Below are 21,527 nucleotides of genomic sequence, written 5' to 3' on the forward strand. Positions count from 1 at the left end.
TAGCAAGACCAGAACGCAAGCTCTGTTGTTAGCTTATGCTAACTTCCCATGAAATGAAATGGAACTAGTTTTAATTTTGCATGAGGTAAAAATGAAGCAAAGCTCCCAAGAAATAAACAGTGTATAAAAATGGTACACATAGCGCGACACAGAAAAAGAGAAAAGCACCCTCAAGCCGACACCACATACACAGGGCCACTATCACCGCACCGTCAACATCACTGTCTCTCTCTATCACAAATTTTTTCTTTTTCTTTTCATTTTTTTTTAAATTTTCTTCTAGATATTACCCATCTCTCTTTTCTCACACACACACACCCCCCCACATGCCACTTCTACTTTCTCTCTCTCTCTCTCACTCTCTGTATCAGGCTGCAGCAGGAGCTAGCTTGCTTTGAGCACCATTGTTTAACTTCAAACACACACTACTCTCTCTTCAATCATGGCTGTTTTGGCTTTTGCAGCACTGCTTCTCTTAGCCATGGCTGGCCAGTCAAGTAAGACCTTGCTTGGCTGAAACATACTCGCACATCTATATAATATTTTCCATATTTTCCTTATAAGGCATGGTTGTTGCGCCTTTCTTTCTTTCTTTCTTGCTTTCCATCTTTATTTCTAAATGGAACCTCTAAAATCATGTAATCTTTTCAAAGATGACATCTTTACTTACTTGTAATGTGTCTATCTTTTGTAGATTTGAAGCCAGTGCACCCTTTCATTGTATGTTATAATGGTTTTGCTGTTTAGACCTTTTCATTTCATGTAGTGGAAGCTATCAACAAAGAAATTGCTCAAGGACCTTAATTAATCCTTGCTTGTTTGTTTTAAATTCTTATTTTTATTTATGTTCCCATTTTTATTATTATTTTATATAAAAAAGATCTGATCTTTGATCTTCCTACCTTATATACACTCTCCCTTTCTTCCTCTCTCTTCAGATGTGCAAGTTTCTCCCTTTGTTTTATTTGTACTCTTTTACTTTTTATTTGCTTATTTTCTTTGGAATTGTGTAGGTGCCAATTGGTGTGTTTGCAAAGAGGGATTAGGTGACGCAGTCTGGCAGAAGACACTGGACTATGCCTGTGGAGCTGGGGCTGACTGTAACCCCATCCATTCAAATGGGGGATGCTACAACCCCAACACTGTTAAAGCTCACTGCAACTACGCTGTTAACAGCTATTTTCAGAAGAAGGGCCAAGCTCAAGGCTCTTGTGACTTTGCTGGCACAGCAAACCCTGTTACATCTGATCCCAGTAAGCCCGACTGCAACTCCTTCTGTTCTTTTAATTTTTTGGGTAGGTTCAGATAGTTTTGAGCAAGGTTGTAACTCTTTTCATTTCTACCATGGTGATTTACAGGCATAACTGGTTGTGTTTACCCCTCTAGCGCCAGGTATGGTTTTGGACCCTTTTTCTATATTTTCCAAGGATATTATTTTTGTCTAGTTTTTGTTACCCTGCTTGAATTTTTCAAATGTCATCATTTTACTCTTTGTATTTCAATTTTTTGGGGAGAGCTCAAATGTACTACTACTTTCTTTCATAAAGCATAAGTAGGACTGTAGGAGTAGCCCGTTTGAAGAGACAAGTAGTTGCCCTCTTTGCAATCTGCATTTACTTTTTACATTACATCTTTCCCTTGGTGGAATAGGCATCTTTGCTTTTATCATTGAAAAAATGATGCTTTTTTGAAACCAATCGCAATTACTTTAACTGTTTTCTTTATTCACCTTCAATGGATGATGTATCTCATTTAACATCCAATACGCTCCTTTTTCTTTTTGCTTTTCTAATCTAAATGAGCTCCTTTTTCCGTTTGACTAATATTGTAATTGCATCATGATGTCCCTGACTGATTGCCCATTTGTTGGTAGTGGAGCTCAGTTCATTTTCACAAAAGATACTGCAAATAATTGGGATCCAATGCTTTTTACCAAAAGGTTAAGTCTTGTTGAATTGAACAGTGCAAAGAGAAATATCTCACAAAATTACAAATTGATCCTTACTGAACCACCTATGCCAGTACCTTTTTTGGCTTTAGTTACCATACAGTCCCATTTTACATTTGCCTGGTCTCTGTTCAGAGTTAAAATTCAAAAGTAGTGGCCACCAATAACTGTGGTCAAGGGGTATTTTGTCCCCATTGTGATGGGCAAATTTTGTCCTTCGCTAAAAGCACAATACCGCTTTCATAGTGGGACAATATATAATCTCAATAAGATTCAAAAGCTACCTCAAAGCTTTGGGATGATAACTTTTTGAGATTTGAGCTAACTTTTTGAAATTTTGTATCCTCGACGGCTGTGCCGTTTAATCCTACTCCTCTGAACTGAGTTTTCTTTTTCTTTTTATTCATGTTCTTACATATCATGCATTCCTGTTGCTCCTATTTGTGTCTTTTTTTAATTTTATTTTTAACTTTCCCAGTTATTTTTTTTTTCTACCTTTGATGTATCTCACTTAACTTTTTAACATTTATACCTATATGAATACTTTAGCTTTCTTGTTTCAAAAGCTTTCAAGAACTACCTTTGATGATTTATATGCTGATTACTTATGCTGTTGTTTTGTTTGAAAGTAGTTCTCCAGCAGCAAGGCTCTCTCCTCTCACATATAAGTAGATCTAGACATTTTTTTTTGTGAGGGAGCATTGTTCCTGGACTACTCAGTAATGAAAAATGGAGGTGTATCTAGATGTTAATAATAGCATGTTACTATACTAGATGGTTTTGACTGGGATTGTTTGATTTGGTTATTCTTTAGGATTCATGTGCTTAATTGTCACCTCCAATACAATATCAAGTACTTCAATGGACTAGGTAATCAATAGGCTGATATTATCTTTAGTAAAAAACTGGCAAGTATTTGCACGAAGAGTGCAAGCAATCTCACAGGAAGCTCATTTCTTTTGAATGAAGATCAAAGCTTGCCTTTTGAGCATCTCTCTTAGCTCAACTGCATTTGCAAGATCATGTTTGTTCCTTTACAACGAATTTCAAAGGACGGTGATTATCTTCAAAAGATAATGCTACAGCTTCTATTTGAATATTTTCACGGCTCAAGATGACGTGAGGATTTTAGTATACAGGAATTACAATGGCATGACTTATAATACTAATAATATCATCTTCCATGATTCCATCCCAAAGCAGTAGGACCTATGAGTAACTGTATATGATAAAGTCCAAATGGGTGTTATTGAACGCATTAGATTTTCAAGGTGGTAAGCTTTATGCCACATGGTCTCTATTCAGACACTGTATAACCATATGGCATGGTAAATTTCTTGCAAAATTATGAACTTGTGTATCACCCATGATTTTTAAATTTTTACTTTTCACTCAATATGCTTATGATGATCATGTGCTTGGAGGTTCCTATCTGGAATTTCTAGTTTTTGTGGTTTCTGCGCTGAATGCTGTTTTTCCGTTTTGTCCTGCAGCACTGCAGGCACTACTACAACTCCAGTAACAAATACTCCAGGAACACCATCCACCGGCACCGGCACCGGCACTGGAACTGGAACTGGCACGGGCACCGGAACCAACACGGGCACCGGAACCAGCACCGGCACTGGCACTGGCACTGGTACCACAACCCCAACGACTTCCACCACTCCCACAACTGGTACTACAACACCGACAACCACCACTCCGTACACTGCAACTCCTGGGGTATTAGGAGGGATTGGCACGGGCGTAGGGCCATCAGGAGCTGGCATGAACTCGGACGACAGTGGTGTGATTAGACTTGTTGATGCTAGTTTGTTTTCTTCTATTCTAACCTTATTCGTTTCAGGCTTGATGCTTTGGTGGGGTTGAGAAAGAAATTAGAGGGTGTGAGGTGGGGTAGGGGTGGAACAGAGATGATGCTGGATTTCAATTTGCAAAAGATGGTGTGCAAGTATGATGCATGTGAGTCTGCTGTTGATTTGTAGGTGTTCCTCTTAGGGCCAGCCTTGCCAAGTTTTTGTCTTTTATCTTCACCCTTCTAAGTTCTCTATGTGGGAAAAAAAGCAGATGGCTTTTGATTCCTTTTGGGCGGTGTTGCTTAGTGGGAGTGACTATGGAAAAGCATCTGTCTTTCTGTCTACAATTTGTCTCTGTTTTTTGTACATTAGATCTAATCTGAGTGTACTGCTAGCTAGCTAGTCTATTAATTTGATGAGTATTTGGCACCTATTTTCCTAGTTGGTATTTGGAGAACCCTGTTTCAGTATGGTTATTTATTTCTTCTTTTGCTCCTTGGCTCACTATTTTAGATTATTTTTTATCTTGTTTGGTGTTGGCTACCTCGTGATCCTGCTAGGGTGTACTGTACATTTCTATAAATTTATAATGCCTTCAGTATAAATCCAAAAAGAAAAAAATGAAAACTATATAAAGGTTCATACCAGTTAACCTGGTAGAACATGGTCTTTGGTGAATTTTTTGAAAAGGACATAGGCCTTAATAAGTTGCAGTCTGATCCTTTTATTGCTCTGGTCCACATTGATCATGATGGTGGACCAAGCTTTCATTGTAGCATTAGTTTCTCTCACCAACCTCCCAGTTTTACTCTCAGACCTGGGTTTAATTACAAGGTAAAAATCATAAGGAAACCAAAAAGGAAGATCTGCACTTCACTTTGCTATATTTTCTGTTGAGAATCTCTGGCCTGGGTTAATATATTTGTTCCTGCTGAGAATCTGCCTTGGAAATAGGAGAAATACTTCCATTCCATATTCGTGTTGCATTGCCCCTTGTTTTTATCTCTCTCTTCATTTGCTAAGTGACACGAAGAGAGATAGAAAGAATGGGACAATGTAACCGGGTAGAAAAGCTTTTCTTCTTTGTTTAAAAATTATATCCTATTATATATGCACAAAAAGGTTTACTAGAAATACGAGAGATTGCAAGATCAGTGGAGACCCTCCTCCACATGGTTACAAGTTACAACAATTTTTTAATCCAATTGTACGTGTATTTCCCAGTTCCCATCATTTATTTAACTCAAATTTTTAACCTTTTAAAGTGCTTTGCATATCCTGACATTTCAGGGATATCTGGAACACCGGTCGTTGTTGTGCACTTGTGCTCCATATTCTGATTCTGAATTTCAGAATTTGATTCATATATTCAAATTGGTCATTAGAAAATTGTGAAATGGGCTTCGGTTTTCTCTTCTTATAGCTAAAAGCACGTTATGATTTTCTTTTGTTTTTTACCACTTTTTGAATTTCAGTATGCCGTAGTTCAAATGTCGCTGCAATATATACTCTTTTGCATTTATTTAGATTGCACGGTTGGGGGTTATGTTGAGGAATTACAATGAGGGAGTTCAATTCAACAGTTCACTAATAACTTTATACGGAATCGAATGATTATTAAGTACCCGTCATTATAACCCATCACACTAACCCCTCATTCTAACGTAGATTCCACTCCCCATCTCTATTGCAATTTATGTAACCCAAGAGTGAAATCCAAGATAAATTACTATGCCATGTGAGGACCTTCTTTCCATGTCAGGCAACAAATATTGTTCTTTTCTCTCCCTTATTTTTCAGATAAGATGGTGTTATATCGTCATCAGTACCATCATTTACCATCATTATCAGTATCACCACATCATCACCATCACGGAGGATGCGAAATGTGATGCCCAACCGCCTTTTTATCTGTTTTTGTAAAGGCCCAACTGCCATTTGAGCGTGAGGGTCAATCTCATAGCCTTGACCCAAAATAAAAAAAGGGTTCAATCTCTTAGCCCAATTCCTTTGAATTGGAAGTGTCAGGTTGCTGCCCATGACTGGAATTTGGAAGTGTCACTTTGCTTCTGAAGTTCTGGAAGCTTCAATCATTCCCTGTCCAATATCACAAATCAATCCCTTTGGATCTTTTTTTTCCCTTCTTATTTTATTTACTCAAATGGTCATCAAATTTATACATGAATTGTATTTTGGTTTCTTAATTAAATTATTCTTTCAAACCGTCCACCAACTCTATATTAATTAGCGAATTTGTCCTATACTGTTACATTTTGTCAATATTGCCATCAAATATAGGGGTAAAACAATCAAGTTAAATAAAATACTAAATAAATTAAAAACTAAAAATCAAAAGAGAAAAACCTCTCTCCCTCCCCACACCTTCCTCTCCCTCTATCCCTCCCTGTCTCCACATCCTCTCTCTGTCTCTCTCTCTCTTTCCCCTTTCTCTCTTCAAACAAACCCATACCCTTGTAGGCGCATCCGCAGCCCCTCTCTCTATTTAGGAAACTGAAGGCGGAGGGAAGAGAGAGGAAGAGAGGGACAAAGAGAGAAAGAGGTTTAGTGGGCTGTTTTATTTATTTATTTTATTTTTGTTATTTATAAATAGTTGCTTTTTGTTGTTGTTTTATTCTTTTATAGTTTTTAATTAATTTATAAAATAAAGAAAATTTTGTATTATTTTTTAATCGTATATTTTATTTTTTTAGCTATCAAAAGTCTTATTTACTTCTAAAAATGTAGTATGTGCTGCTCACATGACTAAATTTAACACAAAATGTAACAGAAGGACCAATTCGTCGATTAATAAAGAATTTGTGGATCATTTGAACGAATAATTTAGTTGAGAGACTAAAATGCAACTTAGATATAAATTTAAGGACCATTTGAGTAAATAACCATTTCTTTCACAATCGATATTTCGAGGAGAATAATTGAATTTGGTGAATAGATAAACACTCTTAATTACTTAATCTTCTTTTTTGCTTGAGAGATTTTAGGCCAAACTTGTATTGGTTATATGCTACATACCAAAATTTCAATTGACAATTAATTACCTCTCACTCAGAGTTTTTCTTCATGTAGCTACTACTAGCTAGCTACTTGGACTTGCTTTTGTTTGCAAAGCTTTATCTGTATAAGCAGCCTTGTATCATTCCTGTTATTATATATATTAAGAGGCTCAATGGACTAATTCATAAGGTTTCTGAATGCAATACCATGTGTCTTGTTTTAGTTAACAAGTGAGTAAAGGTAATAATCACATTACGCATGTATTAAATACAATATCATAATAATTGATTTTATAAGTATCCTCTCATATACTCAACAACAAATGTGGTTTAAATTTATGATATTATAGTCTTCGTAATTGTTGTTTACAAATAGAGGAAAAACGTATTGACTTGTGGTTTCCAGTTCGAATCCTCATAGCATTGGTAGTATATATGAAACCCCATCCTCTCCTCTTATAGTCGAGACTATTGCTTATATTAAAAAATATATAAGAAATTACCAAATAATTATTAGTATAGATATTTCTCGTTCTAATGTTGGAAGAAATCCTAAATTCGAATTCTCATCAACATTGAGTAAAAGAAAAAGAAAAAGAAAAATTCATATAAACCATTCCCACACCAAAGAAAAAGAAAAAATTGAACTCCTATATTGATTTACTGAGAAATTTATCTCTTCAATATCTCCTTTTGATATGTTGAAAATAGCAAACTAATATCTATAAAGTACAAACTAATGCAACTACGGGAGTCCTTTTTTCTTAATTTCTTTTTATTAAATAGTATAGCCGCGCGACTAGACCTTTTAAATACTATTTTTGACACGTAGGCGCTAGCCGGTCCCCTTTTTTATTATTAATTTTTTATATATAGTATAGCAGCGCGGATATACAGGGTTTTTCCTAATTTTTAAAAAATAATATAGCCGTTCGGCTATGCACGGTTTTTAATGTTTTTTTTAAAATAGTATAGTGGAACGGCGGTATTATTTTTCAGGCGAGTCCCCTTTTATCTTTAACTTTTCAATAAATAGTATAGCCGCTCGGCTATACCCTTTTTTTAATTTTTTCAATAAATAGTATAGCCGCGCGGCGCGACCTTGTTGTTAATGTTTTTTAAAAAATAGTATAGCCGCTTGGCTATACGGTTTTTGACACGTGGGCCCCTAAGCGCTAGGCGGGTCTCTCTTCTTTTCGAAATTTTAAAAATAGTATAGTGTACTGTTTTAATTATTTTTCAATAAATAGTATAGCCGCGCGGCTGTACCGGGCTATTTGAGCGAATCTCTGCATCGGTACCCGCCAGCTTCAGCCGCCATTAGAGAGCAGAGCAGAGCACCAAGAAATTTGTTTTTGTAAAAGAGTACTATTAGAAAAAACGAGAGGTCCAAGAAAGACCCACATGGTAAATACCCTAAAAAGGACCCTTTTCTTTCATCAATATTCTCCATTCTTTTTCATTTGGCTGCTTCTGCTTTTGTGTTCATTATTTATTTTCTACTTGCTTTGCTTGTCTAGTGTGTGAATCTGTGATAGTTGCTCTTCAGTGTTCAAACTTCAATGTACTTGATTTTACCACATATAGCTACTGTTGAACTTGAACACCCTGCTTTGCTATTTTATTTAATTATTTATTTTTTACCAACTATTTGGCTGATTATGATGTAATGTGGAATGTGATCTTTATTGTACACTCTCTAAGTGCCTTGATTTGAGCTCTTTAGATTGTGAAGAAAATGAGAAGAAGCAAAATGCTAGAATTCACACTTCTTTCTCTCAAGTAATTTGGTCTTATTCTTTCATTTCATTCATTCATTATGTGGCAAGTCTTCAAAATTGAAATGGGTGGTCAAGATTCAAGAAAGCCTTGCTGTGACAGTCTGTTGGTTCTGTACAAAACTCTTATCTCAATAAACATAATTGCAAACTGCTCCAAGATTTCTGGTTCATAATTTAGAATATCAAGATGGCTAACATTTTAAAAAATCCTCCCAAGGAACTTGTTCTCCATAAACTTCTGTCTCTGTGGATAAAAATAGCAGTTGATTGGACAAGGGTTTTGATTTTTGTGTTAAATCTGAGCTTTGTTGGTCCTATGCATTGGATTCAATGCTGTTTGCTTTACCTTGCTGGATGGAATATTCATATTGAGCTCTTAACAAAGAACTTGGTAAAATCTCCTTAAAAGAGGTAGCAGTTCCCACTTCTCATCCAATAATCAATCAAAATTATCAAATGTCAATTTGTAAAAGCTGTATCTTATAGCTGTGGTTCCTGCTGTTGTTACAAGTTCCTGTTTTCTAAGCCTTTACTAAAACCATCTATGTCCTTCCTTCCATTTGCCTCATTAAAGCTGAACTTGGATGTTCATTGATGAAAGCCCAACTTGACAATGACACTGTGCTCAGCCAGCAGGGAAATATTTTTTTTCCTTTCTTTTTGCTCATTTAGCAATCTCATTGTACTTTTCATAGGCTCATTAAAGTCTATTTCTTAACTACTGTCATCAAGCAACAACAACCAAGCCTGCAGTATTAAAAGCACCACTCACCTGTTGTTCAGTTTTAAAGCCACGAGTACTTCCAGCAAGAATCTGCAGCCATGTGAAACCACATACCTAATCTGCAGCCATGTGAAACCACATACGTTCTATTATGCCTTACAATGATTTGTACTGGATGTCAAAGATCTATATGTAGTATTCTTTAATATATATCTGAGGCAAATGGATCTATCTCTATGAAGAAACTTGTTTATAACGTCTAATTACATCTTCTTATTCTCTAGGACAAACCTTGTGATGTATGCGGTGGAACAGGCTTTGTAGGGTTGATTGCTACTTGCTTTCAATGTAAAATAGCTTGGGAACACGTGTATGAATTAAAAGTATTCTCTCTCTCTCTCTCTCTCTCTCTCTCTCTCTCTAAGCATTATCTATCTGTCTATCTGTATATTTGTTTTTTCTGTGTTTGTGCCCTTATGTGCGCCGACACATGCATGTGTCACCCTGTGTTTTAGTGGCCATGCACATTGATGTATATATGTTCTTATTTTCATTATTTTTATATTTTGGTTCCTATTACCGCTTGTATAGCTCATATCTTTCTGTTAAAGTTGGACCAAGGAAACTGCAGTTCTGATTTTAAGGTTGTCTTCTGTTTGATAACTTTGTTGATATACGTCTAGAACTTTGTAGAACCATGAGTGCACTCGTTGGGGGAAGAGGGGATTGCTTGTTGTTATTCCCTTTGTTTTCCTATTTAAACGTAAACAGTTAAAAAAACATATTTGGAAAGACTTAGTTCAGATACTTGTTTGCTTAATAAACCTGGTCATTGCTTAATCACATAACCAAATGAGCTTCAGTTGTCACCCACTTCCTAATGGTTGTATAACTTATACCGCTTGATTTGTATCTATATCTCGAAGGGATTGCAGAATATCCATCCTCTTGCTTTTGTTAATATTGAATAATCAGTTGCAGTGTGTTTTTGATTTGTGTATTTTGTATAGCCAATTTGGACACTTATTCCAAACATGTTACCGTTTCTCTTTCCAGCTATTGTATACAGGTCCTCCTCAAATATGTTCCAGAAATTTGGTTTTGTGAGACATCATGTTCTGGAGATCAGTCACTCAAAAATCTGTTAGAAAAATATTCTTTCAGAAGGCTTTAGGAAGGATCAAACACCTTTGAGATAATCCACTCTGACATGTCGCGATCTGTGGGTTCCAGAAGGCTTGTTGAAGAGTCAGGCAGTTCAGGTCATCTTCGAAAGCGAACTTCCTTGGGAACTGCCAAAGTAAAGTTTATTCCTATTGAAAAAGCTCTTAAAATGTCATATGGAGCTCAAAAGGTGGAATTGCCCTCACCAAGTAAATTGCACTCAAGCTCTATCCGAATAGATACCATGGAAACAATGTCTAGAAGGGCTTCCACTGAGTTAAAATCTACCCCTCAAAAAAATTCTTCACAGAAGGTGAAGGAAACTTACAAAAATTTACCTGCTGGACATTTAAAGCTTTCTGGACATGGCAGTGAAAAAATCAGTTCAATCACTCCTGCACAAGAGCCTAAATGTTGTACTGAATTAAAATGTAAGATAACTCTAACGTCTATTGCATGGAAAACTTTTGTGAAAAAATTTGGCAAACACAAGGGTCAAAATTAATTGTTGCAGTATCTCAAATATTTTTATGCATTACATATTGAGCATGCATGGTCTTGATTATAGCCCCACCAGATGGATGGTGACAATGATTGAACAAAGCAGCAGTTAATTTGACTCTTCTACTCATATCAACTACAAGTCCTCAGCTATATATTAAGCACTGAGAATCAGCTCTTGCATGTGTCTCTGTGTGTGTGTGTGTGTATGCAAGATATATGTTTCTTTATACTTTATATCCACTGTAAATGCTGTAAGTAGGTAATCATGTACTTATGAATATGACTGACCTTGCAATTTCAGTTTCAGATAAAGCAACCCCTATTGAGTATAAGATTCAAAATCTTTGCAAGATAGAGTAACTGGATACTTCATGCATCAACTTTCGAGGCAAATTTTTTTTTGATAACTTCATATAATGTTTTGGTGTGCAATATGGTTCTTCAGTTATGTGATTGTCACTTGCTAATTGAATATGTGTTTTCTCAGGAGGTAATTTATGTGCTGATGCTAAACACAAGAACTCTATCATTCAAGGATGTGGTCTGCCGAACATTTTGCCCAAACCTTAGATAAATCTTCCAAGTAACCCAGTTTTAGATGCTACCTGGTGGTGAGTACCTCATATTTCATGTAGTTGCGTAATCATTTATTTATTGATAAATGCGAAAAGCAAGCATGCGTGCACCCCCAAACACTGCATATCATCTGAGCACAGATCACCACTTTCTATTTTGAAGTTGCCATGATACTGTCAATATACGATAGATTATTAGCATTGGCTAGAGACTTTTATTACTTTACTTTAATTCAACCTCTCTCTTCCCTTTACCGAAGCTCTATCATTGTCGGCCAAAACGAGAATTTGTTCATGAACTAGTCCTATAACTTGTATTTTATCTGATTAGTATTTGTTGTTTGATGATTGTGATTAGCGGAAGCCTTGAGATCCTTGATATGGTTTCTTGTGGTCAATTTTGTGATGGGTTCCGGGCTCATCTTCCGGGGAAAGTCCATCCTGAAGTTGTAGAGTATTCAAGGCTCATGCCTAACGTGCTCCAGTGTACGTTGCTCCTTTGTAGCAGTGTATTGGCAGAAATCTTTGAGAATGACCGCCCCACTGTAAATGATATGGCACTGTTCTTTTCCCCTGGCGATTTTGAGAGGTCTGTTCCTGAACCAAATCTCTAGTGCTTAATATGCAATTGCTAAATAGATGATCGTATGCTATTTGAGGAAGCCTTCAATTATTTTACGTAGGTCTAAACAACAGTATTTTAGCCTCTTGGGACTTCTAGAGATGCGAGAAATGGCACTGAGGAGTCATATAAATGGTGTCAATCTATTGATTTCGTCTTCTAAGAGGCTAAATCTAGATTCTTGTGGTAAGTGATAAACCTAATCCAGACTTGACATGATCTGCTGCTACATCTCATCTGAGTTTGATATCATCTGTTATCATTATCTTGTATACATAATAGCTTATTGTTATTCTTGTAAACTTAACTCTCTGTACATGAGTTTAATATATAAATGAGAACTGCTCACCCAGTTTGTGTGGGTTGAGTTTCTTCCATCATTTTCTCTCTTTCAGTAAATGTTATTAAATTTGAGTATAAATCTAAGCTTCGTGGGACTTGATAACATGCACTCAGCTCGTGCGGAATAATTGAAAGCTTTCTTGGGTTTTTGCAATGTAATCTAATCTATTCATTTGTGTCCGTGTTTTTGTAGGACTGGAAGTAATGGAATCCTTCCTGTGGGGAGTATATTGCCCTGCAAAAGGCCATCTGGCAGTTCCCTCTCTTCTTTTCTCTGACTCTTAAGAACATGATGCAGCAAAGATTAGCTGCTTTTCTCACAAGTAAAAATGGAATGGACATTGCATTCCTCCTACTGGGGATGCTGCTCATAGGCATTGCATGAGTTAACAAACCCAGTGATAACTTTGTTGTATGTTTAAGTAAAAAGTTGCAAGGTTCTCTCAAAATCCTTGGTAAGCGTTGCGTTGGAACACTTGCTTGATCTAAATCTTGCTAGTTTTGAGTCTGAGTTTTCAAACAATGGAACTAGAAATGTTTCTACACTGCAAATTTCCCATTCATTAGTAGTAAGTATGACGTACTGAAAAACAGGTAAACTAGAGAAATGCGTTGCCTAATTTTGGCTCATATATGCTATAAGATGCATAGTTAGAAGGAGTGATAATCTGAGTCGTGGTGTGTTGGTTAGTGAACACTTTCAAACAACGGATACATCTATATGACAATAACACCGATATGCATCTATAGTCATAAATTGTTCCCGCACCGAACCGAGAGTAACCATGGTCACTGGAAATTAAAGAGGCTACAATGTAATTAGTAGTGGTGAACGATATTATATTCCTTTTCAAAATACATGAATTTACAAGCAAAAGTCAACCAATTCATAATGCTTGCACAACAGCAAATTACAAATTGTTAGTTTCATACATGATATTGGCTCTGAATTCAGGTCCCCAAATACTTGTCACATTGATGACATTATTACAATGGACCACGAGAACAACAGAGAGTGATTTTTTAGTGCTTGAAAATTGTAAAATGTTGGCACCAAACAACCTGGTACAACAATTTTGTTGTTTTTTGCGCCAACATAATGGTGATGGTCCCTATTCCCTAACGTTTAATTTAACTCCCGTCTAAAAAAAAAAAGAACATTAATTTAACTCATCTATCCAACCTTCGGTTGGTAAACCAAACAAATATGATTTTATCAACCAGAGTCCACACAGCTAGCATGCACGAAGCTTTGTATTAAGGGTCGTGAATAGCGGGTACAATGTACAATACTTAATAGCCAATAGGCAAATGCCACGACACCCCATCCGTAGTTTCTTCAAAATCTGGTCAAGAGACATTCTTTTTCAGAAAACAGACCTTGCTTTGATAATTGCTTTTTCTCTCTGTTCTCTCTCTCTCTCTCTCTCTCTCTCTCTCTGAGTGAGTGAGTTCATGAGCAGCAGCTGCTAGAAGATAGCCTCCACACTTCTTTCAAGACGGGAGAGAGGGGACCAAAAAGATACTAAAAAAAAAAAAAAAAAAGCAATCCCAAGCAAGCACAATATGGAGCAACCAGAGGAGACCCACATGGTAAATGTATTGATTAACCCTAAAGCTCCTCCTTTTTTGTCTCCTTGTCCATTTGCTGCTGCCGACCCACCCTCTCTGTCCTCCATCTATTATTGTCGGCTCTGTAAATATAATGTTTGATTCATCAGTTTTTTGCATTTCGATATTATTTAAGTACATTGCAGTTGGAAAGTCTGGTTATTTACTGTTTATATAGGCCATTGTAGTTTTTTTTAAAACATTTTTAAGTAATGCACATTTTCTTGTTTTTTCCTTTATGGTTTAGCTACGTGGGTTGGTTACTTTTGTTGGTGATATAAGTTATTGTTGATTTATTTTATTTTTCCGTTGGTTCTGCTGAAATTTTGTTTTTTTTCCTGGCATTTGTTTATGTATTTTTAAGTTCTTTTTGTATAAAGTCCCTTTTTTTTCTTGGTTTTATGATTGCCATTAAGCTTCCTTTTGCCCCAGAGTGCCTATATAGTAAGCAGATGATTATGAAACAACACTTAATGAAATCCAAATCATGCGTTTATAATTTTGAATTTGGTTCAAGTTGGGTTATGCCACTTTCTAATACTCCCCACCCTTTTATTTTTACAAGGCATGGTTGGTCTCGAAAGAAGCAATGCCTTGTTAAGCATGTATTGGACATGCAAACCAAATGCATGTTATACATGCTTCAAATATATTTTAAATGTTACATTGAAATCTAGTATATAAAGAAAAAAATTTAGACGGCCTTTGTGTAAATTGTGGAAAAGTCATGCCAAAAAGGTAGAGGATCAACGTACATATGGTGTTCTTGTTGCATTTGCATTTTGTTTGGTATTCATGTAATGTCAACTCTTTTTCAAGAGTTGTAACACATTTTGTTGACTTTGCTTCCCTGACAAGATTGGATATGATTTGGTTGATTTGAATAATCTCTTGTCAGAACCAATTAGAATCTCCTACAATTTTAAATTTCTGAGTAAGATTTTTGATGCGTTTGTATATATTCAATGCTCTCTTCTAACTAAATGATGTCTATGTTCTTAGGTATTAAATCACACGTGGGATGGTTGAGAGCATCTCAGCCATCCATACTTGATTGAACAACTGAGAAACATGGCCTTGTTTAAATGCCTCAAGGACTGTAGGAGAGAAGTTTTGTGCATTTAAATACAACATATTATACAACTTGATTGCCATCCCAGTTTGTATCCATTAGCATGCCTTTAGCTTTTTTGCAAGTCTGGCTCTTAGTGAGATTATCTAAGGACTGACTAGATGAATAATAAACTACTACAGAAGTTGTGAAAAATGTGGATATGCATGCAGAGTACTATAGAAGAACCATTCAGTTATATTCATCATAGTTCCACCATGGATGCCATAATATTTTTCGTCAAACTTCATTACCACTTTTTCATGTACTGTGTTGTTCACCAAAGATGACATCTCCATGTCCTATATGTACTTCTACTAATTGATAAATAATGCTAGACCGACACTAAGAAACTTTTGCTTAAGTTAAGCTTCAGTTAGCTGAGTTACTTTTCAATGTGATCTGCTCTACTTTTCAGGTCGGACAATGTGATGTGTGTGGTGGTATTACTGATGAAAATCTCATTGCAACTTGCATTAAATGCAATATAAGTACTGAACACTCGTATGACTCTCTCTCTCTCTCTGCATTTGATTACTTTGTTTGCCTGTTTCAATTAAGAACTGAATAGTATTTCTTCTGAATAATATCAGTGAATCAAAATCAAAATGCATCTTGTTTCTTGCTTAAAAGAAAGAAGACGTAGAAAAATGATTAATAAAAATGGATAAAAGTACAATGAAGGTGAACAAGCAGTTCTAATTACAAACGTAACTCACCAGCTAGCCTTCCAATATGCACGGATAAACTGATAAAGAAAAATATTATTTCACAAAATTCAGTAGAAAAACCAAATCCCACAAAGTTGGTCAAAAATGAACTTATCCCGCAAAAGATCCTTCTAGAAGACGTTTCTTGCTAGCTTCCTAAGTATTTTAAATTACTATCATCACCATTGTATGCCCTTCCATGCATGATATTTTAAATCACAAGTTTGTTGGTTTGATCTCTAGTTTCTTCCCCTGTTCAGTTGCTGAATTATTTTAGTCAGTTCAGTTAGACATTTTCAAAAAATATCGCTGCTCTGGAGGGGTGAGTTCAGTTATCGTAATTTATTGTGATATCTCCGTCTCAGTTATTGCATGCGGATTCTTCCAATGGAATTTCGAGATGGTTGGGTTTGTGAATCATGTGAAGTGATTTCTCCAAAAGCTTATGAGGAAGAAGACATAATGGCATCCTCTGCTGATTTAGTTCACCATGATGTCATGCATCCAGCCGGTCCCAGCAGAGTTCTTTATGATTCAGGGTGGCAAGCTCATTCCAGAAGGCAAAAACCTGTTGAGACTGGAAAAGTTAAATTTATTGCAAATGAAGAAGTCATCAGGCTATCATCAGCAGTTAGATCTCAGCGAGGTACTTTCAGCTCCAAACCTCGTCAGTTAAATTTCATGGCACCTATCCCCCAAAGGACTCCTTTTGGGTCTAGAATTGTGATTCCAAAGTTTCCTATGTCTGCGATCAAAGCAAATCCTAGCATTATGCCTTCAAGAACTGTGAACCCTTCTAGATGTGGCGGGAGTGTCAAAATGCAAAGCATAGCAAAGATTATTCAGCAAACATCTCCAATTTTTAAGGATTCAAAAGGTGACAAATATTTTAATCTAATCTCTTAAGAATTTGTGTCTAATAATGGCTAATATTCCATTAGAGAAACAGAGATAGAGGTGTGCATATCACTGTGCTGGTTGTAACATTTGGCTAATATGTGCCTACAGGAACTATGAATATGTCTGTTTTCTAACTGTCCAGCATTCAGTCCCTTATAGCATGGCTGGTCTAACAGATGTTCTATAAACTTAGCTTTCAATTCTAGCAAAATAAGATGATCACGCTATATATGTGCTTAACAAAACCCTCCATTGAACCTATCGTGCCTTGATTCTATGAGCCACATCATCTCCATTCTCCCCTTGTATATATGGATGATTGAGTACATGCTAGATAGTGAAACTTTTTGCTTTTTTATATACTATTACTGGTGCAATTGGTTGCTCTTACTGGTGCAATTGGTTGGTCTTATTGGCGCAATTGGTTGGTCTTATTGGTGCAATTGCAATTGGTGTATGATAACGATTTTATATGGATTGTTTGAGATGCCTTAGACAAAGATTTTTACTATCAGACTAGATTTTTAGCCTTTATTAGATGTCTTAGACAAAGTACTATAGAGATATTTTTCTTAGTTTAATTCATTATTCATCTTGATCAGAGGGGGAGCTATGTGTTGAAGTAATATGTTCTTTTGTTGGACAATTGTAAGTACGATTCTCTTTCTTTGTTTTAATGAAAGTTTGTAACTTAAAATTTGTGTTTCTTATAAAAAGAAAAATTATAAATTGCTCTTAATGTAGAGTTCATGCAATAGAATTTGGTTAGTAAAAGTGTTGAGAGAGACTTGTATCTACCAGCTTTTTTTGTTCAAAATATTTTGGATGTGTTATTAAAAGTGTGAAGATAGCATTTTATTCCTATGGTAAATGGATGCTATATGTGCAATGCTTATGATCTCTTATCTCAGTTATAGGAGAAACAAAGACTTCCGTAGCTTCTGGAAATGAGCATATTGGGGAGAAGCAATTAACGGATGTCTTAGTTGGTGAAACTTCTTATAAGAAGATGGAGTCCAAAACAGGAAAGGAGCCACTCACAATTTCAACAATGAGGCAATCATCACCTATTTCCAGTCCAGGCAAGGGTTATGACTTACAAATTATTATTATTTATTTTGGAACTGCAGAATTGGTTATTCTTTAAGTCTTCTTTTAAGTTTGATAAAATTGGTAATATATTTAGGTGTTATTTTTGGGTGTCCAATTCTTTCTTAACAAGTTAAGATTATATACCTTTGCAACATTGAAATTGTAGCACAGTTGTGACTGTGGTGGGTAATTTTGTTGCTTGCCATTTATTGAACCTACCTTCCTCCCTTTATAAATTATGTGGTAACACTTGTGTTGTTGAACATAATCATGCAGATAGTGAAGAAAGAGATCTCGTGAATATTTTTGATAGTCTCAATCTAAAGCCTTCGAATCTTCCTGCTCGAGATGTTCCTTGGAAGTGGGTAACTTCTCCTTTTAAGATGTTACATATGTGTATTCTATCATGATTTCGCCAACTCATGTTTTGATTTGAATTAGAGTTAATATATTGTTTGGTATTAAAAGTTGATGAGAAAAATGTTCCCTAAGAATGTGTGAGATTTTTTTTTTCCGACTTAAATCTTCTAGGAGGGTTCGCTTTTGCATCCTATGTTGATGTTCTGAATGCACTGTTTTGTCATGGCTGCTGTTTTACATATTTACATATATCAAGTTATTTAAGTGCTCTCAAAAGCTTCATTGATGTTTCTTTCTTTAGGGGAGGCTTCATCCTTGATGCAGCCACACCTGGAGAATTCATTGGTGGGTTCCAAGCACGACCTCCATGTAAGGTCCATCCTAAAGCCTATGCATTTTCACAAAAAATGCCTCTCATCCTCAATGCTAACTGGCTTCCTCGATCCAGTATTTGGACTGCTATCTTCCAAGACGATGACCCTGTCCTTGAAGATGTTGCCCTTTACTTTTTCCCAGATGAAAACATTGAGAGGTATTTTTTGTCTTCTGGTTGCATGGTTTTGATATTTGAGTTTTGTTGGTGATGCAACTATCATAACATTTTGTCCCTACTGATTTGTAGATCAAGAGAGAACCATGCTCGGCTGATTAACCGCATGGAGAACCAAGATTCAATGATGCGAATTTGCTTTGATGGCAAGGGGGTGGAGTTGCTGATATTTACATCAGGAAGTCTACAGTTAGACTCACGGGGTTAGTTTTTTCTTATAAATTTCCTCCTCTCTTGCAATGACTTCAGCTTTATTTTGTGTGTGTAGTCCATTTGGATTACCTTTTTCGGAGTTTTTAATTAGATTTTTTCTGTATTAGATGCATTGCTTATCTACCATTAACATTCTGGTTCATGTCAACAGTGGCAGACTTCTTATGGGGAATCTTTCGTTGTATAAAAAAGGATGTTGCTCATAATAAGGTACATGAAGGACTCCCGTCAACGGTCGATCAAGAAAACGTGGATGACAATAAGACTCTGGATATGGAAGTTGACATGGTAGGTGGAAAGATGGTGGGAAGAGTTGATATAGTGGTTCCGAGGGATTCAAAGGTTATCTGGAACACTAAATCATCATCAGGTACTATTTATAAACCTTGACATTCAATCCTTAAACAAGAACTTTCTTTTGATTGATCTATCAATGGAACATACTGATGCTGCTTATCCTCAACCTTTGTCAGAAATGAAGACCACATGTGGCTTGCAAAAGAACTTGGGAAAAGACGAGGGTAAAATCCCCCCTGAAACATTGGAGGAGGAGGAATCGGCAGGCCCACCAGGTTTTTCATGAGGGCAGCCCTCAAAGTGCTACTGGTTCAACTGAGGGAATGACAGGGGCATCTTCAACTGTTAATTAACCATGGAGATTGAAACTGCAGCTCAAGAATCATCACCAAGTTTTAACCAGACATAACCACAGTAGACTAGATAGCTACCTTTCAACAAAAAGTACATAAACCCATTAAAGAAAAAACAGAGTCCTCTGTTTGTAGCGCCTCTTACTTTTATTGGATCTTTTTGGCTTGGTTGTGTCTATTATTACAGAGCCTCCTTCCATTGACCTAAATATGGCATCGGCATGTGCATGCTCGCTCTTCCATGTTTTTGCAATTTCTTGTGCACAACAACAGTCAAGGACCAAAATTTGATGTGAGATTTATTTTCCCAGTCCATCTTACACATAATTTGATGAACATTCAATCTTGACATCTCGGTTTGATGATAGAAGATGTATTTAACAAGGTTGATGCACCAACTTTAGTTATTTGTGAATTCTCTACGTGAGATCCTAATATGCTTGAACATATTTGATGGAAGGTGTTGCAAGAGTAATGCAGCACTTACCACATTTTTATCTCACATTTTTATACCACATGATGTGGCATGTCCATATTATATGTCACGTCAATTAAATCAATGAAGTGTATTTTAATTAAGACAATTAGAAAGGGTACAAAACAATTTTAAGGAGAAAGGGTACGGTGATGCAGTGCCACAGATTGTGTTTTGGCATCTCGACTGCGAGACGGTTCCTGTGCCTTGTCGTGGGCGACCAGGGGTGGCCACGATGGGTGGCTTCTCCAATAATTTGTTCAAGTCCTTGGATAACTATGGGGAAGTTGGCGCGCGCACCATGTCATGGAAGCAGCCATCTCTGGCCCAGGGTATCAAAATCTGGCTGTAGTCGACTGAGAGACTCCTTATTAGGTTTTAGTAGTTTCAGTTGTGTCTCGATCTTACCTGGTGTGATCGATCAGTCTATATTACAAGTAATGTTCATCTTTAAATTTTCATATTGCCTTTTGGCATTCATCCATAGTAGTTAAAAGATGGGGAGCTGGCAACACATAAACAGGTTTAATCCATTCTATCAATTATCAGTCAGTCTAAGATTAGGAGGTTGGATTGGATGGATTATCAGTCGTTCGAGTAATGGTACCCAAAAGATGTTGTGTAAGATTCCTCGTGTTTGCTTCTTCTCTGTTCGTAGGCATGCCATCAATTTGAACTGATACTCGTTTCTTTTGCCTCATCATTTAAGATTATGTGCAACCTACACAAAGTTTAAGTTATATTTCTTCATGCAGTGTTGTTAATATGTGCTGCATGACATAACAATTTATAACTTTTTGCATTCTATCAAAAGTTTTTCTTGTTGGAGCTTTTAGCTTGTAACTTGCTTGGTTGAGTTGTCTCACATAAGATCAAAGTTCTTAGTTATGATGACAGTATGGAGCTCTGCTTTTTTCAGGCATGAGTTTGGAAGCCTTTTATCAAGCTATTGATTGAAGAAGGTGATGCAGACTATTTTGCAGTTTGGGACCATATTTCGGTTCCTTTCTCTGCAACTCATTTCTTTTCTGAATTTTTTCGTTCTTTCAATTTGAGTTTACCATTTGTTTGATCTGGTTTGTTTCACCTTAAATTACAGATGTCGATTCTTTGTGTTTAGATATGCATTATCTCACCCTGTTTTGTGGATTTTCTCTTCTTCTTTTTTTCTTGTTTCACCTAGAGTTTACTATGTGTTTGTTATTTTGATTTCGATTGTTTCTTTGAGTATGTGTTTGCTATTTTGAGATCGTTTCTTTGAACTTAAATTTGAGATCCCGATCTAGTGTGTTTAGTTTTAATTTTGCATTTCTCACATTATTTTTGTTCATATGAGTCATGTGTTTGCAAATTATTTTGAATGGATTTAAGGTAGAACATAA

At 36.2% G+C, this 21,527-nt stretch overlaps 2 protein-coding genes and 1 long non-coding RNA gene across 10 annotated transcripts; all 3 read left to right on the plus strand.

Moving 5' to 3' along the window:
* The first annotated feature begins 309 nt into the window (after window positions 1-309).
* On the plus strand, window positions 310-4,242 carry LOC117627857 (PLASMODESMATA CALLOSE-BINDING PROTEIN 3-like). The gene is made up of 4 exons (XM_034360123.1): window positions 310-497; window positions 1,014-1,253; window positions 1,359-1,392; window positions 3,442-4,242. The coding sequence occupies exons 1-4, from the start codon at window positions 443-445 to the stop codon at window positions 3,818-3,820; spliced, it is 708 nt and encodes a 235-aa protein (XP_034216014.1). The 5' UTR covers window positions 310-442; the 3' UTR covers window positions 3,821-4,242.
* Window positions 4,243-8,078: 3,836 nt separating this feature from the next.
* Window positions 8,079-12,963, plus strand: LOC117628322. Of its 3 annotated transcripts, XR_004585939.1 has the most exons (7): window positions 8,079-8,168; window positions 9,551-9,649; window positions 10,323-10,861; window positions 11,422-11,545; window positions 11,868-12,098; window positions 12,193-12,317; window positions 12,667-12,963. It is a non-coding gene; the product is annotated as an uncharacterized LOC117628322 (long non-coding RNA). The 3 variants fall into 3 exon arrangements; XR_004585938.1 differs by having other exon boundaries at window positions 10,323-11,545; XR_004585940.1 differs by lacking the exon at window positions 9,551-9,649 and having other exon boundaries at window positions 8,086-8,168; window positions 10,323-11,545.
* Window positions 12,964-13,869: 906 nt separating this feature from the next.
* LOC117626926 lies at window positions 13,870-20,064 on the plus strand. Of its 6 annotated transcripts, none has more exons than XM_034358737.1 (9): window positions 13,870-14,072; window positions 15,614-15,699; window positions 16,271-16,782; window positions 17,723-17,887; window positions 18,174-18,258; window positions 18,559-18,789; window positions 18,880-19,010; window positions 19,172-19,390; window positions 19,494-20,064. In XM_034358737.1, exons 1-9 carry the CDS (start codon window positions 14,040-14,042, stop codon window positions 19,601-19,603), a joined length of 1,572 nt encoding a protein of 523 aa, XP_034214628.1. In that variant the 5' UTR covers window positions 13,870-14,039; the 3' UTR covers window positions 19,604-20,064. The 6 variants fall into 6 exon arrangements, with proteins under 6 accessions (XP_034214628.1, XP_034214630.1, XP_034214631.1 ...); XM_034358739.1 differs by having other exon boundaries at window positions 16,271-16,551; window positions 17,717-17,887; XM_034358740.1 differs by having other exon boundaries at window positions 16,271-16,551.
* Window positions 20,065-21,527: the final 1,463 nt, after the last annotated feature.

Source organism: Prunus dulcis, chromosome 5 (assembly GCF_902201215.1).
Source record: "Prunus dulcis chromosome 5, ALMONDv2, whole genome shotgun sequence".
NCBI classification, from domain to species: domain Eukaryota; kingdom Viridiplantae; phylum Streptophyta; class Magnoliopsida; order Rosales; family Rosaceae; genus Prunus; species Prunus dulcis.